The 22,023-nt window shown below is 65.0% G+C and overlaps 2 protein-coding genes across 17 annotated transcripts in view; both read left to right on the top strand.

Annotated features, from left to right (window-relative positions):
• The window catches only part of R3HDM2 (R3H domain containing 2), a 109,680-nt gene extending 105,738 nt beyond the window's left edge, over positions 1 to 3,942 (top strand). For all 15 annotated transcript variants that reach the window (XM_048832197.2, XM_048832196.2, XM_075121736.1 and 12 more), the window contains 3 exons: positions 209 to 309; positions 1,653 to 1,737; positions 3,502 to 3,942. In XM_048832197.2, coding sequence (XP_048688154.1) covers positions 209 to 309; positions 1,653 to 1,737; positions 3,502 to 3,848 — 533 coding nt within the window. In that variant the 3' untranslated portion in view covers positions 3,849 to 3,942. The remainder of the gene's footprint in view (positions 1 to 208; positions 310 to 1,652; positions 1,738 to 3,501) is intronic.
• A 358-nt stretch (positions 3,943 to 4,300) lies between these two features.
• On the top strand, positions 4,301 to 14,329 carry STAC3 (SH3 and cysteine rich domain 3). Of its 2 annotated transcripts, XM_075121737.1 has the most exons (12): positions 4,301 to 4,871; positions 7,477 to 7,543; positions 8,426 to 8,681; positions 9,314 to 9,411; positions 9,797 to 9,872; positions 9,993 to 10,090; positions 10,949 to 11,015; positions 11,262 to 11,311; positions 11,628 to 11,719; positions 12,611 to 12,662; positions 13,081 to 13,218; positions 13,710 to 14,329. In XM_075121737.1, the coding sequence occupies exons 2-12, from the start codon at positions 7,478 to 7,480 to the stop codon at positions 13,806 to 13,808; spliced, it is 1,092 nt and encodes a 363-aa protein (XP_074977838.1). In that variant the 5' UTR covers positions 4,301 to 4,871; position 7,477; the 3' UTR covers positions 13,809 to 14,329. The 2 variants fall into 2 exon arrangements, with proteins under 2 accessions (XP_074977838.1, XP_074977839.1); XM_075121738.1 differs by lacking the exon at positions 4,301 to 4,871 and having other exon boundaries at positions 6,892 to 7,543.
• Positions 14,330 to 22,023: the final 7,694 nt, after the last annotated feature.

Genomic DNA, 22,023 nt, shown 5'->3' with positions numbered 1-22,023 from the left:
TCCGGCCCGTGCCAGTGAGACTGGTGCCCAGAGAGGAGGCCTCACCCCCTTGCTGCCCCCCCCCCTCCCGGGAATGGCTGTGGCCGAGCTGACGCGCACGTCCCTGGCAGGAGCAGGGAGCGTGGAGGGAAGGACCATCTCCTGTGGGGTTCTGCAGCGCTGCACCCCCCCGCCCCAGCACCCCCAAATCTCTGCTTCTGCTTTCCAGGCGACGGGCGCTACTCTCTACTGGGCCAGCCACTGCAGTACAATCTCTCCATCTGCCCTGCTCCTCTGCTGCCCAGCCAGTCCACCTACAGCACACACCAGGTAGGGAGAGTGCGGCCGCCAGCCCGGAGGCAGGCTGGGGTCCCCCATCACAGCCAGTCCTCCTCCTGGCCCCCGACTTCGGATGGAAACATTGGCATAGCTGGGGCTGGAGGAGTGGGGGGCTCATGACTGGTCTTCCCTGTTCGGATTCGAGGGCTCTTTGGGGGACGCAGAGATTGGGGGGCTCCCAAAGAGGAAGCTGCTCCCTCAGCATGGGTCTGTCTGCGGCACTAGCCCACCCTAGGTGCAGGGACTCACTGGCCTGGCGTCTCTGATGCTGTAGCCCTGCTCCTGTCCCCCATCCCCCAGAATTGGACAGGGGAAGCCAGACCTGAGTCCCAAGGTGGGAAAACGGGAGACTTTTGTCCTTAATGGTGGGTTTTCGACCAAAAACTCTGTTTTTGACAAACTCAAAACATAGAGAAAAAGTCCTGCACACCACACACAATTAACCTGTGGAACTCATTGCCAGGGGACGTTGTAAAGGCCAAGAGTATAACTGGGTTCAAAGTTCATGGCGGACAGGTCCATCAAGGCTGTTAGCCGAGATGGTCAGGGGTGAACCCCCAGGCTCTGTGTCCCCCAAGCCTCTGACGGCCAGAAGCTGGGACTAGAGGGCAGGGGATGGATCACTCGGTAATTGCCCTCTTGCGTTCAGTCTCTCGGAAGCATCTGGCATTTGGATTTGGAAAAGGAACAAGCTTTGAAACTGCGGAATTTCTCGCCTACCTGTATAAAAGCCCAACAAACAATGCCCCCCCTTCAAACTCCAGCCAGTCACCTTTGTCCCCCAGAAAGAAGCAAAATGTGGGGGGTGAGCCCCAGTTTCCCCTCCCTCAGGCCAGGCAAAAATTACAATAGTGAGTCAGTCCCAAAGAGCGCCCACCCCCACCGCCCCGGAGCATGGCCCTTTGCAGACCTAGGCCCTGGTTGGTGCAGAGGGACGCTCGGGCTCCACCAGGACATGCCCTGCGCTGCAGGATCGGGGCCCTAGCCCAGTGCCCGCAGCCCGTCTCTGAGCAGGCTGACAGCAGGCCGGCTGAGTTCCCATGTAAATAGTCCCTGGGCTGAAACGTCACTCTGCCCCAGCCTCGCCCAAGCCGGACATCCGCACCGAGCGTCCTGCAGCATCTCCCCCGAGATGGAGACGGGCGCAGGGAGCAAGCTGCTTCCTTGCTCCCTGGCCTGCGAGTGCAGGCTGGAAATGGCCCTTGCCTGTCCCCGCTCGGCTGCACCAGGGGCTGGGCTAACCTCTGTGCTCTGGGCACGCTGGCCAAGGGGCTCCCAGCCGGCTCTGCGGGACGGGGCGGCTTCTCCGGGTGACTCTGTTTTCGCTCTTCCAGGGCCAGACAGGGATGAAACACGGAAACCGAGGCAAGAGACAGGCCCTCAAGTCAGCGTCCACCGACCTCGGCACAAGCGACGTAGGCGAGTGACCTCGGGGGCTGCTCACGCCCACCCGTGCCTGGCCTCGGCTGGCAAACGCCCCAGCCAGCCCAGCCTCCCGGGTGCCTCCCTCACCAGTCACCTGCCGAGGGGGCAGTTTGAGCCCTTGTCACTGGGCAGCAGGGACCGATCCTGGACGGGACCTGCTGGGGACTAGAGAGGAGAGACCCATGGTCCTCGGAAGTGCTGCCCGCAAGCCCCCTTAGAGAGTGTGCGCGGTGGCAGCAGAGAGGCCCCCGGGCCTCCCTCTCTGCCCCCGCCACACATGGCACAAAGCACAGTGCCCTGTGCTCCCCCGGCTGAGCTGCGTCCAGCAGCTGGAGGAGTGTGTGCCAGGAGACGCACACACTGCGCTGTGGGGTGTGATCTAATGGTGAGGGGGGGCTGAGAGCCAGGACTCCTGGGTTCTACCCCCACTTTTGGGGGGCAGTGGGGTCTATTGGTTAAAGTGGGGGGCGGGGCTGGGAGCCAGGTTCTGTGCCCAGCTCGGGGAGGGGAGTCTAGTGGGTAGAGCAGAGCTTGGTGTCCAGACTTGTGGGCTGTTCCTGTCGTTGACTCCCTCTCTGCCTGTTTCCCCACCGAGATAGTAGCGGGGTGGCGTCTGCGAAGTGCTTTGAGATCCCCCAGCCGAAGCTGCTCAGCTGGGGTTCTCTCCAAACGCCGGGCTCGGCAGCCGGCAGAGGGCTCTCTGCCGCCCGCCTGGGGAGCACGCTCGGCGCTTGCTAATTGGGGACAGGCTGCAAGGCAATGTCCTGCCACGGGTCTCGGGGGAGGCTTAAAATCCCTCCCCCTTCCCCGCCCCGGATAAACAGCTGCAGCAGGGAGACCCCCTCACTCGGGCAGTGGAGCAGGCAGGGGCCGGGGGATCTGTTACACGCTGGTTTAATATTAGCACAGAATTCGGTCTGCCAGGGCCCTGGAACTGCCGCTCACCCCCGCCTGGCTCCCGGAGCCCGAGCCGCGGCCGCGACGCGCTCTGTGCCCTGACAGCTGCAGAGTACGGGCAGCTCGGCCTGCGGGCACGGCCTGGGCACGGCCTGGCTCTGCCCCCTGTGTGGGGCTGGCACAGGCGGGTGTGGTTCCGTTCTGGGCCAGGTCAGAAATTAACCACGGCCCCTTGGCATCAGCTGCCTCTGCCCTCCGCCGGGAGCTGGGTTTGCCCTGAGTTCGGAAGCACCGGTGTCTGGGACTGGCCGTGCTGCCCAGAGAGGCTTCCCAAGGTGCCCCCCAAGGAGCCCTGAGCGCTCGGCCCCCCCTCAGTTCTCCCCACCCATGTCCCCGGGCCCGAGTCTGGCTCCAGGGTGGGCTGATAGAGGGGAGGCAAACTCTCCTGCCAGGGAGCGTCCTGTGCCCCGGGACAGGCTCTGCAGGGCTGCATGGGACGTGCATTGGCCCACCCACCGCAGGGAGAAGGGGGTGCCCTGGGGCATGAACTGCAGGGACATCCCAGCTCCCGCCTCTGGGATTCAAGCAGGGACCGCTCCCCTCCCAGAGCAAAACCCAGGCATCCTGGCTCCCAGCCCCCCCACGCTAACCTCTAAGCCCTACTCCCTCACAGAGCCGGGTATAGAACCCAGGAGTCCTGGCTGCCCTCTCCCCCTGCTCTAACCTGTAGACCCCATTCCCCTCCCAAAGCCAGGGAGAGAACCCAGGAGTCCTGGCTCCCAACCCCCTCCCTCCCTCCCTGCTGTCACTGGTTCCCGGTCGCTGGTTCCCAGCTGCTGACCTGGCCTTGTCTCCCCGCAGTGCTGGGCCGGGTGCTGGAGGTGACGGACCTGCCCGAGGGCATCACGCGCACCGAGGCCGACAAGCTCTTCACCCAGCTCGCCATGGCCGGGGCCAAAATCCAGTGGCTGAAGGAGACTCAGGGGCGGCGCGGGGCCGGGGGCGGCGCAGGCGACCACCACGGGCCGGCGGAGAACGGCCGGCACCCGGACCTCGCTGCCTTGTACACCGTGGTGGCCGTGTTCCCCAGCCCGCTGGCCGCCCAGAACGCCTCGCTGCACCTCAACAACTCGCTCAGCCGCTTCCGGCTGCGCGGGGCCAAGAAGAACTACGACCTGCGGGTGCTGGAGCGGGCCAGCTCCCAGTAGGCCCCCGCCGGCCCGGCCCCACCGCCCCCCCGCCGGCCGCGCGCCCGGCCTCTATTTATATGGACACAATGAAGAGATGAGAAATTGATGATGATTGGGGTTTTTTTTTTTTTTTTTGGAGTGGAAGAACATTTCCCCCCCTCGCCCCCCGGTAACGTGCCCCCCACTGCCCCCCCCCGGACACGTGTCTCGTTTCGCCCCGCGTTGTGCCGTGGCGGGCACCGCGTTCAGTCGCACACGCAGGTGTTGGCTGGGTCTGGTCGCTGTACAGTCTATTTAATCCGGGGGGGCGGGGGCGGCGGGGGTTTGGTTTTGTTTTTAAATATAAAAAAAAAAAAAAAAAATCGTCCATCACTTTAAAGCTGCTTCCGGTTTCTGTGCCCAGCGCGAGGGGTTAACGCGAGACGTGCCCCGCTCATCTCTGGGACCGCCCCCTCTTCCCCCCCCCACTGTACCCCTCCTGGGGTGGCACCAGTGGGGGAGGGGTGCTCACGGGGGGTGGGTGTCGCCCCCACTCATCAGCAGGGCTAAGGAGCAGGCCTAGACACCTAGTAGGGTAGGGCCGAGCCCCCCTCCAGTCCCCCTCCATTGGGATGGCAGTGTGGGGCAGTCCGGTGGCCCTGGAGAGGATCGAAGGGAGGGATGGCTCCCCGCTGAGCCCCATAGCCAGGGGCAGGCAGGGCCACATCCGTGCCCAAACTGGAGCCTCCAGGAACTGGCACCAACGAACCAGAGCCCCTGCCTGCGGCATCGGCCCTGCGGCGCTGAGCCGGGCCCCTGGGGGTGGAGCTGATCCCGGGCCCTGCACCCCCGCGGCACAGAGAGAGCCGGCCAAGCCTCGTGGCCTGTGGGCTACTGCTACCGGCCCTGGCTCGCTGCTCCGCCAGGCCAGGCTACGCTCGCCGTGGGAGAGGAGCGAGGCCCAGCACAGACCTCACGGCAGGCCCAGCGTCGGCCTGCAGCGCTCCAGCCTCCCGGGGGCCGGGCCAGCCCCTGCGGTGACGGGCAGAACGCACCAGAGAGGTAAGAGCCGACTGGAGGGGGCAGGTGGGGGATTCTCAGACCAGCCTGCAGCAAATCGCTCAGCCCCTGGGCTGTACCGCGGGGGCAGCAGCCCTGGGGCTGAGCAGGAGGGGGGTGTCCCTGGGAGGGGCCGTGCCCACCTGCGCCCCCCAGGGACGATAGAGTCTCAGGCTGGAGACCAGCGCTGCCCGCCGCAGAGCAGCCAGGGCCCCAACCCTCCACCTCTGTGGGGACTCTGGTGTTCGGGGTCAGCCTGGCAGAAGGGATTTCGGATCCACATGCACCAGAGCCTGACAGATTCTGGGGCAAACAGCCAACTCCTGGACGTAGCCCCCAGGCTTGAGCTCCCCACCCCGGGCGGCCTGGGTTGGGCCGAGTTCAGCAGCAGCTGGCCTCCCTGTCCCATCTCCCAGCTGCTGGGGGGCAAGGGGCGCCCCGGCTGCACATCTCCCAGGCCAGTGCGGGGGTAGGACCCAGTAACCCTGGAGCAGCCCTGCCAGGGGTTTGTCCAACTTGCCCCCCCAAAACTCCCAATACTGGGGATGCCAAAATGTCCCTGGGAGTCTGGCCCGGAGCCTCCCTGCCCGGGGCGTTTAGCCAATTGCTCCTTGTCCCCCGGGCAGGAGGAGGAGTCGGGCGAAGGCCTGGCCATGGGGCCTGGAGCCTGCTACAGAGCGGCTGCCCCAGTCCCCGAGGACAGAGGGTGTTCCCCACATGCAGGGGGACATGGACACAGCCCCCCATATGGTTTAAGCTTCCGCAGGAAGGGACAGGGTGGGAGCCCTCCAGGGACAGGGCCTGTGATGGCAGCTCAAGGCGGAGAAGCTGGTGGGGGGCAGGAAAAGGGGGTGCAAGCGGCCCCCTGAGAACTGCCCCACCAGGGCCTCCCCAGCGGGCATCAGAGCGGCTCGGGGCATGCCCCGTGTGTGCTGCGTTATGGGTATTGTCTGCAGCCCAGGGCCATGGGGAACAGAACACAAGCTGGAGCAGCCCCGAGGCTGCTCTGACTTGGGCCGGGCAGGGCCCCCCAACTAGAAGGACACAGAAGTGGCTTTACCCTGTCCCAGCCCGGTGACCGAACCTCAGGCCCTGCATGGGGGGGTTCAGGCAGGTCGGGGGGGCTCGCCCCACCGTCTGCCGGAGCCCGATGCCTGCAGGGAGAGAGAGCCTGCCAATATCTTGCTCCTCGGCCGCTGGGTCTCCCTGTTCCCAGGCAGAATCCGCAGAGCGCGGCTCCTTGGCCGGTGGCCATGGCTCGGTGCATCCCAGGGGCAGAACGCCCTTTCCTGTCCCTGCGGGGACATGGGAACCGAACACCTGCAGCCCGGGTGCCCGTCCCACCTGTGGCTGGGCTGGCTACCCTGTGCCCGCGTCCACCAGCGCCCGGACCCTCCAGGCAACCAGCCAGTGGCTCCCGCCGGCCAGGCCCGCTCGTGTGCAGGCTCCAATTTCTCGGCGTCAGCTTCCCGCATGGGGCTCAGCTGTTCGCTCCCCTCTCGCCCTGTCACTCCGTCCCCGGCCGGCAGCCGAGCGCCCCTGTGCAGCCAGGCCTGGGGGTCGGCGCTGGCTACTCTGGGGCAGCCGGGGCCCGTCGGCACTGCTCCTGGGGAGGATTTACCCAGCTGGGAGGGAGCCCGAAGCTCAGAGGTGAGTCTCCCCCCCCCACACACACACACCCGGCCTGCTGTCTTTCTCCTCTCCCCGGCTGTGCACCCATCTCAGACGCCCCCTTCCCTTCCAGACTGGGGCAGGGGGTCCGGCAGCCTGGGCCCCCAAAGCGCCCCCGGCCTCCGCTCTCAAGCGTTACACACACACACACACACACACACACGACAGACGTCCCTGCTGTAACATGCACCCCTGTCGCACACACACACACACGCTCGCACACGCCCCTGCGACAGGCTCGCACACGCGACAGACAGACGTCCCTGCTGTAACATGCACCCCTGTCGCACACACCCCCCCCGCGGCAGATACACGTCCCTGCTGTTACACACGCACGTGACAGGCATACGCGCACACAACAGACACGTTCCTGCTGCAATACACACCCCTGTGACACACCCAGACACAAGCATACACACCCCTGCGACCGACACACGTCCCTGCTGTGACACACGCCCGTGACACACTCACACACACACGCCCCTGCGACACACACACCCTGCAAGCTGGGGGAGCAAGGGCTCGTATGATGCCGGGAACTTAAAATAGCGCCTGGGCCGGACGTGTGGGGAGCTGCGGGCGTGGCACTGCTGGGCACAGCAGAAAGGGGGCGAGCGGTAGGCCCAGCAGTCGTGGGGCTGGGGCTGTCTCCTCTGGGGGGCGCGGTAAGGCCTTGGCAGAGAAGCAGGGCCCTTGCCGTGACGCCGACCGGTGCTGTGTAAACCCCCGGGCAGGTTGTTCGTCTGGCACCGTGGGCAGGAGCGTGGGCCTCCTCTGTGCCCATGGATGCCCCATGCTGGGCCCTGGCGGGCGCTGCTGTGGGGCAGAGACGGGCTCCGAGCTGGCTCATCCCGCGGCGCCTTCAATTGGCTGCAGGTTAGCGGGTGTTGCCAGGGGAGCCCCCGGGGCCCCGTGACGCCTCTGCTCCCCCTTGCAGCATGACTGAGAGGGAGTCCCTGGCGCCGCCAGCCTCGCCCGCGCCCGGGGGGAAGCCAGCGAGCAGGGTAAGTGCTGCCAGGGGATTGGCCTCGGGATGGGGGGGCTGGGAGGTTCCCCCCGCCAGCGCTGCCTGGCCCTCTTGGGGGGGCTCCTTTCCGGCCCCACTGGCTGCCAGTCGGGGGGACGCAGGTCCCTGTGTCCCAGCGGCTGGAACCCCCCCCCCCCCCAAGTCCCAGGGATGTCATGAGTTGGGGGTGTCGGTGGGGACGTGGCCTGCTGCCCGCGTGCCCCCCACCTCCCCATGCCCAGGTCTCCGCGGCCGGCACGCCCAGCCCGTTACGCCTGTGCAACGGGTGCCCTGCGCACACTCCTGCAGGGAGGGGGTTGGGGGTCCTCTGCCAACGCTGCCCCCCCCGGCGCAGCAGGCCCCAGAGAGTGGGGGGCCTAGCGAGGGGGGCTGAGCGAGCTGGGGGTGCAGGGGGCAGTCGTGGGCAGCAGAGGAGGTGGCTCTGGCACCCACAGCAGCCTGGGGTGTGCAAAGGAGATGAGGGGGGGCGTCGCCAGCCCCCCCCCGGCTGCCCCCAGCCATTCCCTCTGGAGCCAGGGCACCGTCTGGGCTCCTGCTGCATCCATCTGGGGCAGCAGCCTGGCCACCAACCCGCCATCAGGGCGGCCTCGCCTGGCCCATGGGGCATGAGCCCGGATCCGGGGCTCCGTGCTGGGATGGGGGAACCCCAGGCCAGGTGCCCTGCTAAGGGCGGGGGGGTGTGTGGACCGAGCGAGGGGCTGGGGGGCAGGACTCCTGGGTTCTCTCCTGGCTGTGCCACTGACTCCCCGTGGGACCCTGGGGCAAGCCCCCGTTTCCCTCCCATGCCTCAGTTTCCCCCGGGGGGGGCGTCAGTGTCTCCGAGGTGCCCAGTGTCTCTCCCCCCCCCCCGGCCCCCCAGCTCCAGGCACTGAAGCAGCTGTTCCTGCGGAGGCCCAAGGAGGAGCCACCGGCGGAACCGCAGCCCAACGGGGAGCTGGTCAGCCCCACGGGGGGGCCCCTCTACTACTTCTACGAGGAGGAAGAGGAGGAGGAGGAGGAGGAGCCTGAGCCGCCCCCCGAGCCCCAGAAGCCCGTCAACGACAAGCCCCACAAGTTCAAGGATCAGTACTTCAAAAAGCCCAAGTTCTGTGATGTCTGCGCCCGTATGATTGTCCGTGAGTGGGGGGCGGGGGGGGCTGGTTAGCCCTGGGGGGAGGGGTTGGGGCGAGGGGGCATGGCTGGGGAGGGTGGTGGTCCGGTGGGGGGGGGGATAGGACGTGGCTGGGGGGATGGGGGTGGGGGACGTGGCTAGGGCAGGGGGCACAAGGTGCAGGAGGGGGGCATGGCTGGGGAGGGGGGCACAGGCAAGGAGCAGGGAGGGGGTATTTAGGCCAGAGAGGTAGGGAGCATGGATGAGGAGTGGGCGGGGGGCACTGGCCCAAGGGGGCAGGGGACAGGGGGGGGGGGACACACCTTACTGGGGGGTCAGCGACCCACACAGAGGCAGCCCACTGGGACTCCGCCCCTTCTCCCCGTGGCACTTTGGCCAGTCCTGGGGGACAGTAACGTGGCCCCTACTGCCCAGCTCGGTGGGGCACATGGGGGTTGAAGGGGCCCGATGGCCGCCCCCTCCCCAAGGAGACATCTATTCCCAGGGCTCTGTGAAGCCAGTCACGGGGGGCGGGACACACTGCCCCTGTGCCAGCCCTGATCCCTGCTGGGGGGGGTCCCTGTCCAGCCTCCCGCCCCCTCTCCCGTTCCATGGCTGGGACGTTTAATCGACCCGTCTTTGTCCCCCCCGCCCCAGTGAACAACAAGTTTGGCCTGAGATGCAAGAACTGCAAAACCAGCATCCACCAGCACTGCCAGTCCTACGTGGAGATGCAGCGCTGCTTCGGGAAGATCGTGAGTCCGGCCCAGCCCCCCTTGCACCAGTGGGGAAACTGAGGCACAGGGAGGGGAAATGGCTCACTGGGGTCCCACAGGTTTAGAGGGTAGAGCTGGGGTAGAACCCAGGAGTCCTGGCTCCCAGCCCTGTCCCGCTCTAACCACAAGACCCCACTTCCTTCCAGAGCTGGGGTAGAACCCAGGAGTCCTGGCTCCCCTGCTCTAACCCATTGCCCCACCGCTCCAACAGCCAGGGATAGAACCCAGGAGTCCTGGCTCCCAGCCCCTGCTCTAACCACTAGACACGCCCCGCCCCCGAGCTGGGCTAGAACCCAGGCGTCCTGGCTATGCAGGCATCTGTCCTGCCCCGGTAACTCCCCCATTCTCTCTCTCTCGCTCCCAGCCCCCCGGGTTCCGCCGGGCGTACAGCTCCCCCCTCTACAGCAACCAACAATATGCCTGCGTCAGGGAGCTGCTCTGTAAGTACCAGCCCCCCCCCGTGGGGGGCCACAGACCCCCCTCCTGCCCCATAAGTGGAACAACCTTCCCCCCCCCACCCCCCTCCGGAACTCACCGCCCCCTTGTGGTGTCTGACTCAGCGGCAGCCAATCGCAGCGACCCCGTGTTCGAGACCCTCCGGACAGGCGTCATCATGGCCAACAAGGAGCGAAAGAAAGGGCAGGACGATAAGAAGAATGTGAGCTGGAGGGACAGGGGGGCCACGCTGGCTGGGGAAGGGGGTCCCCAGGGTGGGCGCTGATGGGGGGAGGAAGTGCCCCAAAGCCGAGGCCTGTGGGGGGCAGGGGTGGAACGTCTGGCGCAGGCTGGGGGTGATGCCAGGCTGCCCTGGCATGGGGCGCTCTGGCGAGGGACCAGAATCTCCCTGCTGCGTCTTGGGGACCCGTCCACGGGCCGGGAGGTGAGGATCTGCGCCCCAAATGTTATGGCAGCCACTGGCATCCCGGCAGCCACACACAGCGCGTGGTTCCCGGGCTCCCACTAAGCCCCAGCGCCCCGTTCCCTGCCCTCCACAATCCACCAGGACCTGCCCAGCCTCAGCGCCCCATTCCCTGCCCCCCGCAATCCACCAGGACCCTGCCCAGCCGCAGTGTCCCATTCCCTGTTAACCACAACCCAATAGGGCCCAGCCCGACCCCAGCGCCCCGTACCTGCCCCCCATTATCCGCCAGGGCCTTGCCCAGCCCCAGTGCCCCATTCCCTGCCCCCACCATCCCCTGGGCCCTGCCCAGCCCCTCGTTCTCTGCCCCCCACAGTCTGCCAGGGCCCTGCCCAGCCCCAGCGCCCCGTTCCCTGCTACCCACAATCCAATGGGGCCCAGCCCCCCCGTTCTCTGCCCCCCACCATCCCCAGTGTCCTGCCCCAATCCCTGTTCCCTGCCCCCCTCAGTCTCCTGGGACCTAGCCCAGCCCCAACGCCCCATTCCCTGCCCCCCCCATCCCCAGGGTCCTGCCCTCCCCCTGTTCCCTGCCACCCACATTCCTGCGGCGCCCGGCCGGCGCCCCCTCTCTAACTTGCTTCCCCGTCTCTCTTCCAGCCCTTGGCCACCATGATGGACGAGGATTCGGAGCCTGGGAAGCACGAACTGGGCAAACTCGAGGCAGGTGCGAGCTGTGGGGGTCTGGCGGGGGCCTGCCCAGCTCTGTGTCCCGTGATGCCAGGCAGGGCGTCTGGCCCAATTGTTTTCCTGCCACCCCCGCACCTGCCCTGGGGTCTCAGCAGCAGGGTGGAATTTGTGGGGTGTTGCCCACAGCCTGGGCCCTGGGTGCTTGGGAGGGGGGGACACCCATCTGTTAACTTGGTAAATGAAACTGAACCCCCCTTTCTCCTCTTCCTTCCTGTGCTTCCAGGCAACCCAGAAGGGGACAAGAAGGCAGAGAAAAGCACCCCCGACGACAAGGTACCCCCTCCTGGACCCCCCTTGCACCTCACTGCCCCTGCCCCCTACTCCTGGGGTCACAGCCCCCTGACAAGGTACCCCCTTTCTGTACCCCACTGCGACCCCTCCCCCTGGGGTCACAGCGCCCCTACTGACAAGTCCCCTCCCATCCTCCCCCATGGGCGGGGCCCGGCTGCAGCCAAGCTCTGGGGTGGGAAGAGGCCGTGGGGCGCAGCCAGGGCAGGGCGATTCCTGCTGAGAGCGCTCAGGGCCTGGCAGCCAGATGGTGCCCATAGTCCCTGCCGCTGCTCTGACCCCGTTCTCCCGGCCCCCGCAGAACAAGAAGCCCCAGCCCGGCTTCCTGCAGACTCATTACTTCGTGGCACTTTATCGCTTCAAAGCCCTGGAGAAGGACGACCTGGATTTCCAGTGAGTTTGGGGGGCTGTGTGTGACGAGCGCCCCAGGCCTGGCATGTGGCATTAGCCCCCAAGGGATGAAATTGTCCTTGGAGGCGCATCGGTCGCAGGGTCTGTCTCCGCCGGTTGGCATCCACATTATGCAGCTCGGCTGCCCCCCGGGCGCAGAACTTGCGAGCCCGGCTTCCAAACACCGCTGGGTTCAGACAGACGAAGAAATGCCAGGGGTGGGGGTCGTTCTGTGCCGTCAGCTCCTGAGCCGTTCGCACACGCTCGGGTCCCGTCCTCACGCCTGCCTGGGCCACGGGGAGAAACAGCCTCCCTTTTCCAGACGAGATCTCCCCTCGTCACAGGGCTCCGGGAGCTGGAGCTTTCAAAAGCTGCCATGGCCGCACTGCTTACAGCCAGGAGAACCACAGCTGAGATCAGGGCTCCCTGGTGCCAGACACGAGAGAGACCCTGCCCCCACTGAGATCAGGGCCCCAGGGTGCCGGGCGCTGCACAGACAGACCCTGCCCTGCCTGAGATCGGGGCCCCCTGGTGCCGGGCGCTGCACAGACAGACCCTGCCCTGAGCTCTCAATCCAGACACACAGGGGAAGGGGGGATTCCCCCAGGTTCATAGTCGGGGGGTTCACTCCAGGTCACACAGGGAGTCGTGCCGAGCGGGGGATTGATCCTCGATCTCCGGGGGCCCAGCGCGGGCCCCATGAGCCCACGGAGGAGCGAATGCAGCGGCCAGCGGTTGAGGCATCTGTGGGGCTGGGGAGAGGCTGCCCCACCCAGCTGGCTGCCCCAGGGCCGTGGCGTTCTCGCTGGGGCTGGTGTCCGAGATCCCAGGGCCCCGCGGTGTCAAGGATGGGCCCTGCCCCGCAGTGCTTAGCCCGAGTCCCTTCCCTTGCAGCCCGGGGGAGAAGATCACGGTGGTGGATGACTCCAACGAGGAGTGGTGGCGGGTAAGGAGGGGTCTTCCCAGTCAGCTGGGGAGGGCTCCGGGGTCTCGGCAGCAGCGGGGCACACGGTGGGGGCAGCGACTGGGGGGATAGAGCTTAAAGCCGGTGGATCTTCAGCACTCACGAGGGTGAGGGGCTGCCTCGAGCTTCTCCCCCATCCCAGCCCGCAGCCCCCTGCTAGCCCAGCCCTGGGTTCACCCCCCAGCCCTGCTGGGGCCCCTCACTCCTGATCCCCAGCCCCTGCTAGCCCAGCCCGGGGCTCCCCCCGTGCAAACAGCTTTGCCAATGTCCGCACCCCACAATCCCAACCCGCTGCTTGCACTGTTCCAGGCCCGGCATGTTGGAGGAGGGGTGGTGTCCTTGCAGGCTGGGCTGCTCCCAGTGACCCCCCCGTCCCCCTCCCCGGTGTGACTCCTTGCAGGGGAAGATCAGTGAGAAAATTGGCTACTTCCCCCCGAACTTCATCGTCCGGGTGCGAGCGGGCGAGCGGGTTCACAAGGTCACCAGGTCCTTCGTGGGTAACAAGGAGATCGGGCAGATCACGCTGAAGAAGGATCAGGTGAGCACAGAGCCAGCTCCCCGGGGGGGCCTCACCCCTCCCCGACACGCCCCCCCAACCCCCAGCCCGGTCCTTCTGCTGCACAGCCAAGAAACACGCCATCCACCTCTGGCACCAGCAGCTCAGGGCATGGGTGCCCGGCCCCGAATCCCTGACGCCTCCGTGTTCTCCCCTCCCAGGGCAGGGGAGCCCAGCCCTGCACCCTCACACTGCATGAGGCCCAATCCTGCACCCCAATCCATCCCTCCCCCCTTCCATTCCCCAGTGGTCCTCACTGCCTCTCTGCCCCTGTTCCCCTCCACCTGCATGGATGCCCAGCCCTACGTCTCTGCCCCCGCGCTCCCTCTGTCTCTCCTGCTCTGCATCCATGTGCCCCACTGCATCTCCGACCCCAGCCCCACCACTGCCCTATGGGCAGCCTGCTCTGTATCTGGTTCCCAGTGGCGTCTAACCTGCCCCCCCTCCGGGGCACCCTCCTTCCTTCCCCCCAGATCGTGGTGCAGAAGGGGGAGGAAGTGAACGGGTACGTCAAGGTCTACACCGGCCGCAAGATGGGGCTCTTCCCCGTCGACTTCCTGGAGGAGATCTGAGCCCGGGCCGGCGCCGGCAGCGGTCTTTAGCCAAGGGGCGAGCGGGCTGGGCCTGGAGCCGCGCCTCATGCCCGAACACGGCCCCCGGGGGGCATTTCCTTAGAGATCGCTCCTGGGGGCAGCTGCAGATGGAGCCCCCCTCCTGGAATAAATGCCCCGTGTCGCTGCAGGGAGCGGATCCTCAGCAGGGATATCGGTGCTGGGGTGCCAGCTAGGCCATGATCCGTCAGCCGCCTTGGCCCGGGACACGTGGCGGGCTGGGGCAAGCAGCAGATCCCTTGTTTGCTCTCTCCGGAGGATGGAAGCGGGGTGGTGGGGCCAAGGGGGGCAGAGAGGAGCTCCCCCAGGACATTTCTCTCCTGGCACGCTCACCGACGGGCAGAGGCGGGTGTGTGTGTGTTTGCACTTAGGGCTGGGGTACCTTGAGGTGTCTCCCTTCCCCGGGGTGTGTGTGTGTGGTGGTAGGGGGGGGGGTTACCCCGGCTGTTGCTGGGGGTTTGCAATCTTGCTACATGTTGTCAATATACCCATGTTTCCCCTCCCAGTTTGTTCTCTCTGGGGACCCGGGGCGTGGGGGTGTCGGGGCTGCGCTCTGGGGAAGGGGCTGCGCGGCTGGGGCTTGGTTGGAGATGCAGGGGTGGGGGCTGTCACGGAGTCCCTGGGCGATGCTCTGGAACTGCTCCCCATGAAGCCAGTCAGGACTCTGGGGCAGTCGCCTTTCTGTGAGCAGCCTGTCTTCAGGACACACAGCTCACACAGCTTCCACCTTCCTGGGTCTGACCTCGGAGCATTCAGCCTCCTCTGCCCCTCCGTGCGCTTCCCACAGCGAGTCCGCTCAGGCGGGGCTCCTGGGGAAGCCAGAGGGTCCTGCACCCCAACTTCGCAGTCAGACGTGACTCTCAGCCAGCCAGTAAAACAGAAGGTTTATTAGACGACAGGAACATGGTCTAAAACAGAGCTTGCAGGTGCAGAGAACGGGACCCCTCAGCTGGGTCCATTTTGGGGGGCAGTGAGCCAGACAACCACGTCTGCACTTCACTCCATGTCCCAGCCAGCCCCAAACTGAAAACCCCCTCCAGCCCCTCCTCCTCTGGGCTTTGTTCCTTTCCTGGGCCAGGAGGTCACCTGATTCCTTTGTTCTCCAACCCTTCAGCTCTCACCTTGCAGGGGGGGAAGGGCCCAGGCCACCAGTTGCCAGGAAACAGGGTGTTGGCCATTCTCTGTGTCCAGACTCCTGCACACACCTGCTCTCTGGGGCTCTGCAATGATCAGACACCCTTACTCCACCCCCTAGAACTGCCTAGGGGAAACTGAGGCACCCCCACACTATTCAGAGGAAACATTAAGAACAGTCCCACTTCGTCACATCTCTCCCCCCTTCGAGATCGAACTGAGCGGGGTCACTTTAGCCGGTGACCTGGGGAAGTTCGAAGCCACCAACGTTCCCATGGATGCCCCAGCATCTCTCCCATTCCTTGGTAGGAGTTACACCAGGCCCTTCCAGTTTCACGCCCTCCCTTAGGTCAGGGGTGGTCGATAGCACTCGCAGGCCGCATGTGGGAAGGTTTATGCAGCCCATGCCCTTTGGCCACCCCAAGAATGTCTCCCCATTGAGCATCACCTTCTGCTCCCACTAGAGGTCCGAGGGGCCTGGTCCCAGGAAACTCCACACAGACATATAGTTTGGGGTCAGGAGTGGGAGCCTGTCCACATCCCCACCCATCTGGCTGACGGAGTCTATGGCCTTGGGACCCAGCAAGGGAGCTAGACACCGGGGCTTTTCCGCAGGGTCCCCTTGGTTCAAATCTCCAGCCTGCTCAATTGCAGTGAGGTGGGCATCCACCTCCCCCCCATCCTTAACCAGGGGCAGCAATTTAGTCTTGAGGTTCCCTGCAGAACTGGCACCCCGGGGTCTATCCCCACTCACCCCGGGGAGGTCCCCTAGGCCTCTCCACCCCACCACCGCCAGTTCATGCTGCTTCTGCTTCTGCAGCTCTTTCTCGGGCTCTCGCTGTCTCCCACGGTCCTCTTGCTCTCTCAGACTCAGCTCCAATCCCGTCCGTCTCGATCCCCCGATGGGGAACCCGATCGTGAATACCCCCGTCTGGTCGGGGACAGGAGTCTTGGCGATGCCTGGCTGTCACGGAGTCCCTGGGCGATGCTCTGGAACTGCTCCCCATGAAGTCAGTCAGGACTCTGGGGTAGTCGCCTTTCTGTGAGCAGCCTGTCTTCAGGACACACGGCTCACACAGCTTCCACCTTCCTGGGTCTGACCTCGGAGCATTCAGCATCCTCTGCCTCTCCGTGCGCTTCCCACAGCGAGTCCGCTCAGGCGGGGCTCCTGGGGAAGCCAGAGGGTCCTGCACCCCAACTTCGCAGTCAGACGTGACTCTCAGCCAGCCAGTAAAACAGAAGGTTTATTAGACGACAGGAACATGGTCTAAAACAGAGCTTGCAGGTGCAGAGAACGGGACCCCTCAGCTGGGTCCATTCTGGGGGGCAGTGAGCCAGACAACCACGTCTGCACTTCACTCCATGTCCCAGCCAGCCCCAAACTGAAAAACCCCTCCAGCCCCTCCTCCTCTGGGCTTTGTTCCTTTCCCGGGCCAGGAGGTCACCTGATTCCTTTGTTCTCCAACCCTTCAGCTCTCACCTTGCAGGGGGGGGAAGGGCCCAGGCCATCAGTTGCCAGGAAACAGGGTGTCGGCCATTCTCTGTGTCCAGACTCCTGCACACACATGCCCTCTAGGGCACTGCAATGATCATACACCCTTACCCCACCCCCTAGATACTTAAGAACTGCCTAGGGGAAACTGAGGCACCCCCACACTATTCAGAGGAAACATTAAGAACAGTCCCACTTCGTCACACTGGCTCCCACTCCAGCTGCTCCCAGATCCTGCTATAGCCCCAGTTGGGGTCAGGAATCTGTTCCTTAGAGCGGTCATCCTCCTCCAGCTGCACGATTAACTCTGCTTTGGTGAACTTTCCAACGCTCAACCCTCTCTTTTTGCACAGGGTTACAATGTCCTTCTTAAGGAGACTGTGACAGGCCATCACTCCGCTCCTCCTAAGTTGTTGTGGACTCACAGGCCCATGTGTTCTCAGCTCCCCACGGTTTCCAGGGAGAACCCCTAGGGTGCCAGCCCTTCTCGAGGTCACCACCTCTTTGCCAGGGTCGAGCTGCAGACTCCTCCGCCCCTGAGACTGCTCACTGCAGTCCCCAGGGGGACCCCATTACTGCACAGTCCTTCTCGCTGGTCACACACTCCCAGGGGTTAACCGCCCCCCGAAACCGCTCCTCTCTGAGCCTTCAGCAGGCCTGGTCCTCGGCAATCCCCCTTCGTGTTACTGCTCCCCAGTCACTTACTGCAGGAAGCGCCATCCACGGGGTGCAGTACATCCCACCGCTGCCACCAGTTGTCACGGAGTCCCTGGGCGATGCTCTGGAACTGCTCCCCATGAAGCCAGTCAGGACTCTGGGGCAGTCGCCTTTCTGTGAGCAGCCTGTCTTCAGGACACACAGCTCACACAGCTTCCACCTTCCTGGGTCTGACCTCGGAGCATTCAGCATCCTCTGCCCCTCCGTGCGCTTCCCCCCAGTGAGTCCGCTCAGGCGGGGCTCCTGGGGAAGCCAGAGGGTCCTGCACCCCAACTTCGCAGTCAGACGTGACTCTCAGCCAGCCAGTAAAACAGAAGGTTTATTAGACGACAGGAACATGGTCTAAAACAGAGCTTGCAGGTGCAGAGAACGGGACCCCTCAGCTGGGTCCATTTTGGGGGGCAGTGAGCCAGACAACCACGTCTGCACTTCACTCCATGTCCCAGCCAGCCCCAAACTGAAAACCCCCTCCAGCCCCTCCTCCTCTGGGCTTTGTTCCTTTCCCGGGCCAGGTGGTCACCTGATTCCTTTGTTCTCCAACCCTTCAGCTCTCACCTTGCAGGGGGGGAAGGGCCCAGGCCATCAGTTGCCAGGAAACAGGGTGTCGGCCATTCTCTGTGTCCAGACTCCTGCACACACATGCCCTCTAGGGCTCTGCAATGATCAGACACCCTTACTCCACCCCCTAGAACTGCCTAGGGGAAACTGAGGCACCCCCACACTATTCAGAGGAAACATTAAGAACAGTCCCACTTCGTCACAGGGGCGATGCAGGTGAGGTGGCCTGGTGGCTCGGAGGTTTGCATGGGGCACTGCCTGGGGGCAGGAGTTGGTTTGGGCCACGGGGGGTTCAGAAGGGCGTGCACGTGCGTGGGGGGAGAAGGGTTTGCTGGCTTATGCCCCCTCCCTCTCTGTGCCCTGGCATCCTCTGGCACCAAGGCCTGGGGGGGCGATGCAGCTGTGCAGCCAGCAGGGGGCACTCCCGGCACAGCAATTGGCCTTTCTCTGCAGCTCTCTCCTTTCGGGCTCTCGGCTGGGCTCCCCCATTTGAACAGGGCAGGGTTTTGCATCAGTAAAACTCCCACAGCCTGGCTGCTTGGTGTCCCGTTGTGGCCCAGGGAGGAGGAGGACTGGGCAGCGGGCCGGGGTGGGGGCTGGCTTGGATCTAGCCCTGGGCGTGAACTTGCTTCCCGTCCCTGGCTGCTCAGGGTGACCTGAGTTTGCTGGGTCTCAGCTGGGGCCGGTGCGTGGGGTGAGCCAGCCCGGGGAGACCTAGGGTCCTCAATCCCCCGTGAAACTGTCTCCTGTCGTATTAACCCTTGTCGTCAAATTCCCAAGTGAGCATTTCTTGCTGCCAGCGATCCGGGGGCCCCAGCGGGGTGGCTCACGCTCGTATCCCCGCCCCCGTGGGGTTTCCTGCACGACGATTTAGCGCCACTCCCCCCTGCCCAGGGAGATTTCCTGCCGTCCCTCGAGGCTGCTTTCCCGGCCCGCGGCCCCGGCATCGGCTGCCTGCAGGACAGGCAGCTCCCACCACAGCACCGGGAAGTGGCCGCCCCATGCAGCTCAGAGCCGAGCCCCATCTGGGCCTTGTCTCCACTGGGGAATCATGAGCACGTGTTGGTGACCCACATTAGCCAATGAGTGGGAAGCTGGGGCTTTTTCGGGGAGATCCAGGTGCCGAAGCTGGGATTGCAACTCCTGGGTAGCCGAGAGAGGCAGGTTGGGGCAGTGGTGAGAGTGGGAGAATGGGGCAAAGCCAGCTGGGACTTCTGGCTCTGCCACAACCATTCTGTGCAACCCTGGGCAAGTCACTTACTCCCTGCTGTATTCATCCTCACAGCCCCTGTGGGACACGAGACTATGAGGGGCTCTGGCTTGATGCTTTATTGGGGCTGGGAGGGAGGGGGGCCACCCCAACACCCCAGAGCCAGCAGTTCAAATCCCAGCTCGAGCAGCCATCTCCATGCAGGTCCTGCCAAGCTGGGGTCCTGCCTGGAGTCAGGGGGAATGGGATTCCTTCCCTAGTTGCGCTTGGTGCTGTGTGCCAGGTTGGGTGCCCACTCTGCCCCAGAGACAGCCGCATTGACAGGGGGAGTGACTCGGGAAATGGAAATGACCTGCCCGGTGAACCAGGCAGGAGCTGGGGGTACCCAGCAAGGGCAAAGAGCAGAGATCCTTCCCTCTGGCACCGGATCTATTTACAGCAGAAAGAGTCCCTGAGGGGCTGAGCCAGGGACCGGGCATCTTGTCCAGAATCCACAGCCACCCTGCCGGGGGGCCTGAAAGCCCAGAGCTGGGCTGCGTGCCGTCCAGCCCAGAACTGGAGCCCAGCCTGGACGGCGCCATGTATGGGTGCCAGGGGACAGGTGCGGCCGCCCCAGGCCTCTCCTGCCCTAGAGTTTGTTTGGTCATTGGAAAATTCAGGGCTTGGCTGGGGGGGGGGCATGCGGGGGCGAGGAAACAGGTGCTTCCCTGCAGGGCGTCTGATCCGGTGCCGAGGTCAGGGCCAGCGCGGGGACAAGGAGCAGAACCCAGCCCCCTGCACTGGGGGCAGGGGGGTATCTTCAGAGCCAGCTCCTGGGGCTGGTTGATGCTCTTGCCCCCCGCCCCGGGAGGCCGTGGGGCAATGCAGGGGGCTGAGGGACATGTCCCCTCTAAGGATCCGGCCCGCTGGCCCTGAGTTGACGGGGGGTTGCCCCTGGAGCCTGGTGTTCACAAACTGGGGGGTCGATCTCCCTTGTGGCCACTAGGTGGCACCTGGGCCCTGCCCCTTGCTCTTCCCCAGCTGTAATTTGGCAAGTCCAGGTTCGGGGCTGGGTATGGGGCGAAGGAGGGGAGACGTGTGGGAAGGCAGCATGGGGGGAGCGGGTTCATGGCTCCCAGGGGTGGAGCCTGCAGAAAGGGATCACTGTCCCCCCACCCCCCCGAGATGAGGGGTGTCCAACCAATCCCTGGGGAGATGGGCCCCCTTGTCACTTCCTGTCCCAAACTGCGCTGGGGCTGGGTTAAGAGCAGCTGCTCGGCCAATCCCATGCCTCCGGCCGCACCACCTGGCCAATGGAGAAACTGCCTCAGCTGCCTTCCCGACCACCGGCCCCGGGGACCAACCCACCCCCCGCAGTCGGCGGCCTCCCTGGGATGGGACCCTGCGAACGTGGGGAGGCTGCAGGCTCCCCGGGGGGCCCCTGCTGACAGCTGCTGTCTGCTGGGGTGCGCTCAGTCCCTGGGGCCCGTCCAGCCCTCACCCGAGTACTGCCCCATGGGATGGTCATGCTGTTGGGGGCTGGGCTGAGACCCCCCCAAACTCATGTCACGTGGGCCCCCAGGCAGCACTCAGTGGCGGTGACTTTCCTCCCCTTTTGATCTGTGCCCTGAAGGGAAAAGCCCCCGTGTCCCATTCCCTGTCCCCCTGAGCCAACCAGTCCTCAGCCCTGGGGCCAGATGGGAGCCGGTGCCCTCTAGATGGGACAGGCCCCTCTCCCCCTGAGCCAACCAATCCCCTGCCCTGGGGCCAGGCCTAGATCAGAACCCGAGCCCCCTAAAGGGGAAAGCCCCATAGCCCATCCCTGCCCCCTTGAGCCAGCCAGTGAGGGGACCTCGTGGTGGGGACCAGCAGGTTGGATCGGAACCGGCGCCTCTAGAAGCCAAATTCTCCCTGAGCCAGCCAGCCCGCCCCGGCTCTAGTTTTCAGGCTGGGGCTGGATTTTTCCCCCCTCCTCCCCAAAGCGTTATGGGGCCGCGCCTCTGTCACGTCTTTAATCTCACTGCCATTGGGAAGCTAATTCAATTAGCCGGCTTTGTTCTGCCGCCTTGTAATCCCGGTGCTGGCAAATCGCAGCCCTCTCGGCATCACCGAGCAGGCCCCACGGGTGACGCAGGGTTGTTTCCTCGCCTGGCACAGGCCCACGTGGGGACACCCTCCACGGCCTCTCTCCTCCCAGGGGGGCAGCCCCATGGGCCGCCGTGGCTGGTGCAGGGAGGTCACCCGTTAAGCCCTGGCTTTGCCAGCTAGCCTGGGACAATCCGGCACTCGCTGCCTCTGGGAAATGGCACCAGCTTTGCCCTGTCCCTGTTCAGCGCTGGGGGCGTTTGCAGGAAGGCAACAGTGGTCTGGGGTCACAGCGGGGGAAATCAGGACTCCTGGGTTCCTTTCCTGAGCTGGGGAGACCAGGGTGAGGGGGCCCTGGGGGTTAGAGCAGGGGACTGGATCAGGACTCCTGGGTCCAAGTCTGGGCCTGGAAGAGAGTTGGTTTAGTGGTGGAGCAGTGGGGCTGACTCAGAGCCAGGACTCCTGGGTTCTGTCCCTGGCTCTGGGAGTGGAGTGAGGTCTAGTGGTTCGAGCAGTGGGGGGCTGGGAGCCAGGACGCCTGGGTTCTATCCCTGGCTCTGCCACTGTGCTGCTGTCTGATCTTTGGCAGGTCACCTCTCTCCCCTAGGGTATTGCCCGGTTGAGCGGTGACTCCCCCCATCGGTGATCGTCCGGGACCTGAGGTCAGAATCCTGCTCTTGGTGACATCGCGACTATGGTCACAGCGATGAGGTCACTAGGATGTGAAAGGCCCTGGGCAGACGGCCCAGTTTGGAGGGGGCAGCGCTGGTGCCCCCTGCTGGCATCCCAACCCCTCTGCGCTGTTCTGTCGGGGGGCCTATGGCCGCTCTAGCCCGCTCCCCGTGCCCCGATCAGGCTGCAAGCGGGTGGATCCCCAAGCTTAGCAGCGGCTGATGACTGTGGGAGCCAGCACGGAACCGTGCACGTGGCTTTATCTGAAGGCCCCGCATCCCGTTTCCAAACTGCCCCCCTCACTGGAGTTTTATTGTCCCCCCCTGGCT

The sequence above is a fragment of the Caretta caretta genome, chromosome 20 (assembly GCF_965140235.1).
Source record: "Caretta caretta isolate rCarCar2 chromosome 20, rCarCar1.hap1, whole genome shotgun sequence".
Taxonomy (NCBI): Eukaryota; Metazoa; Chordata; order Testudines; family Cheloniidae; genus Caretta; species Caretta caretta.
This window is presented reverse-complemented; position numbering and strand designations above follow the sequence as displayed.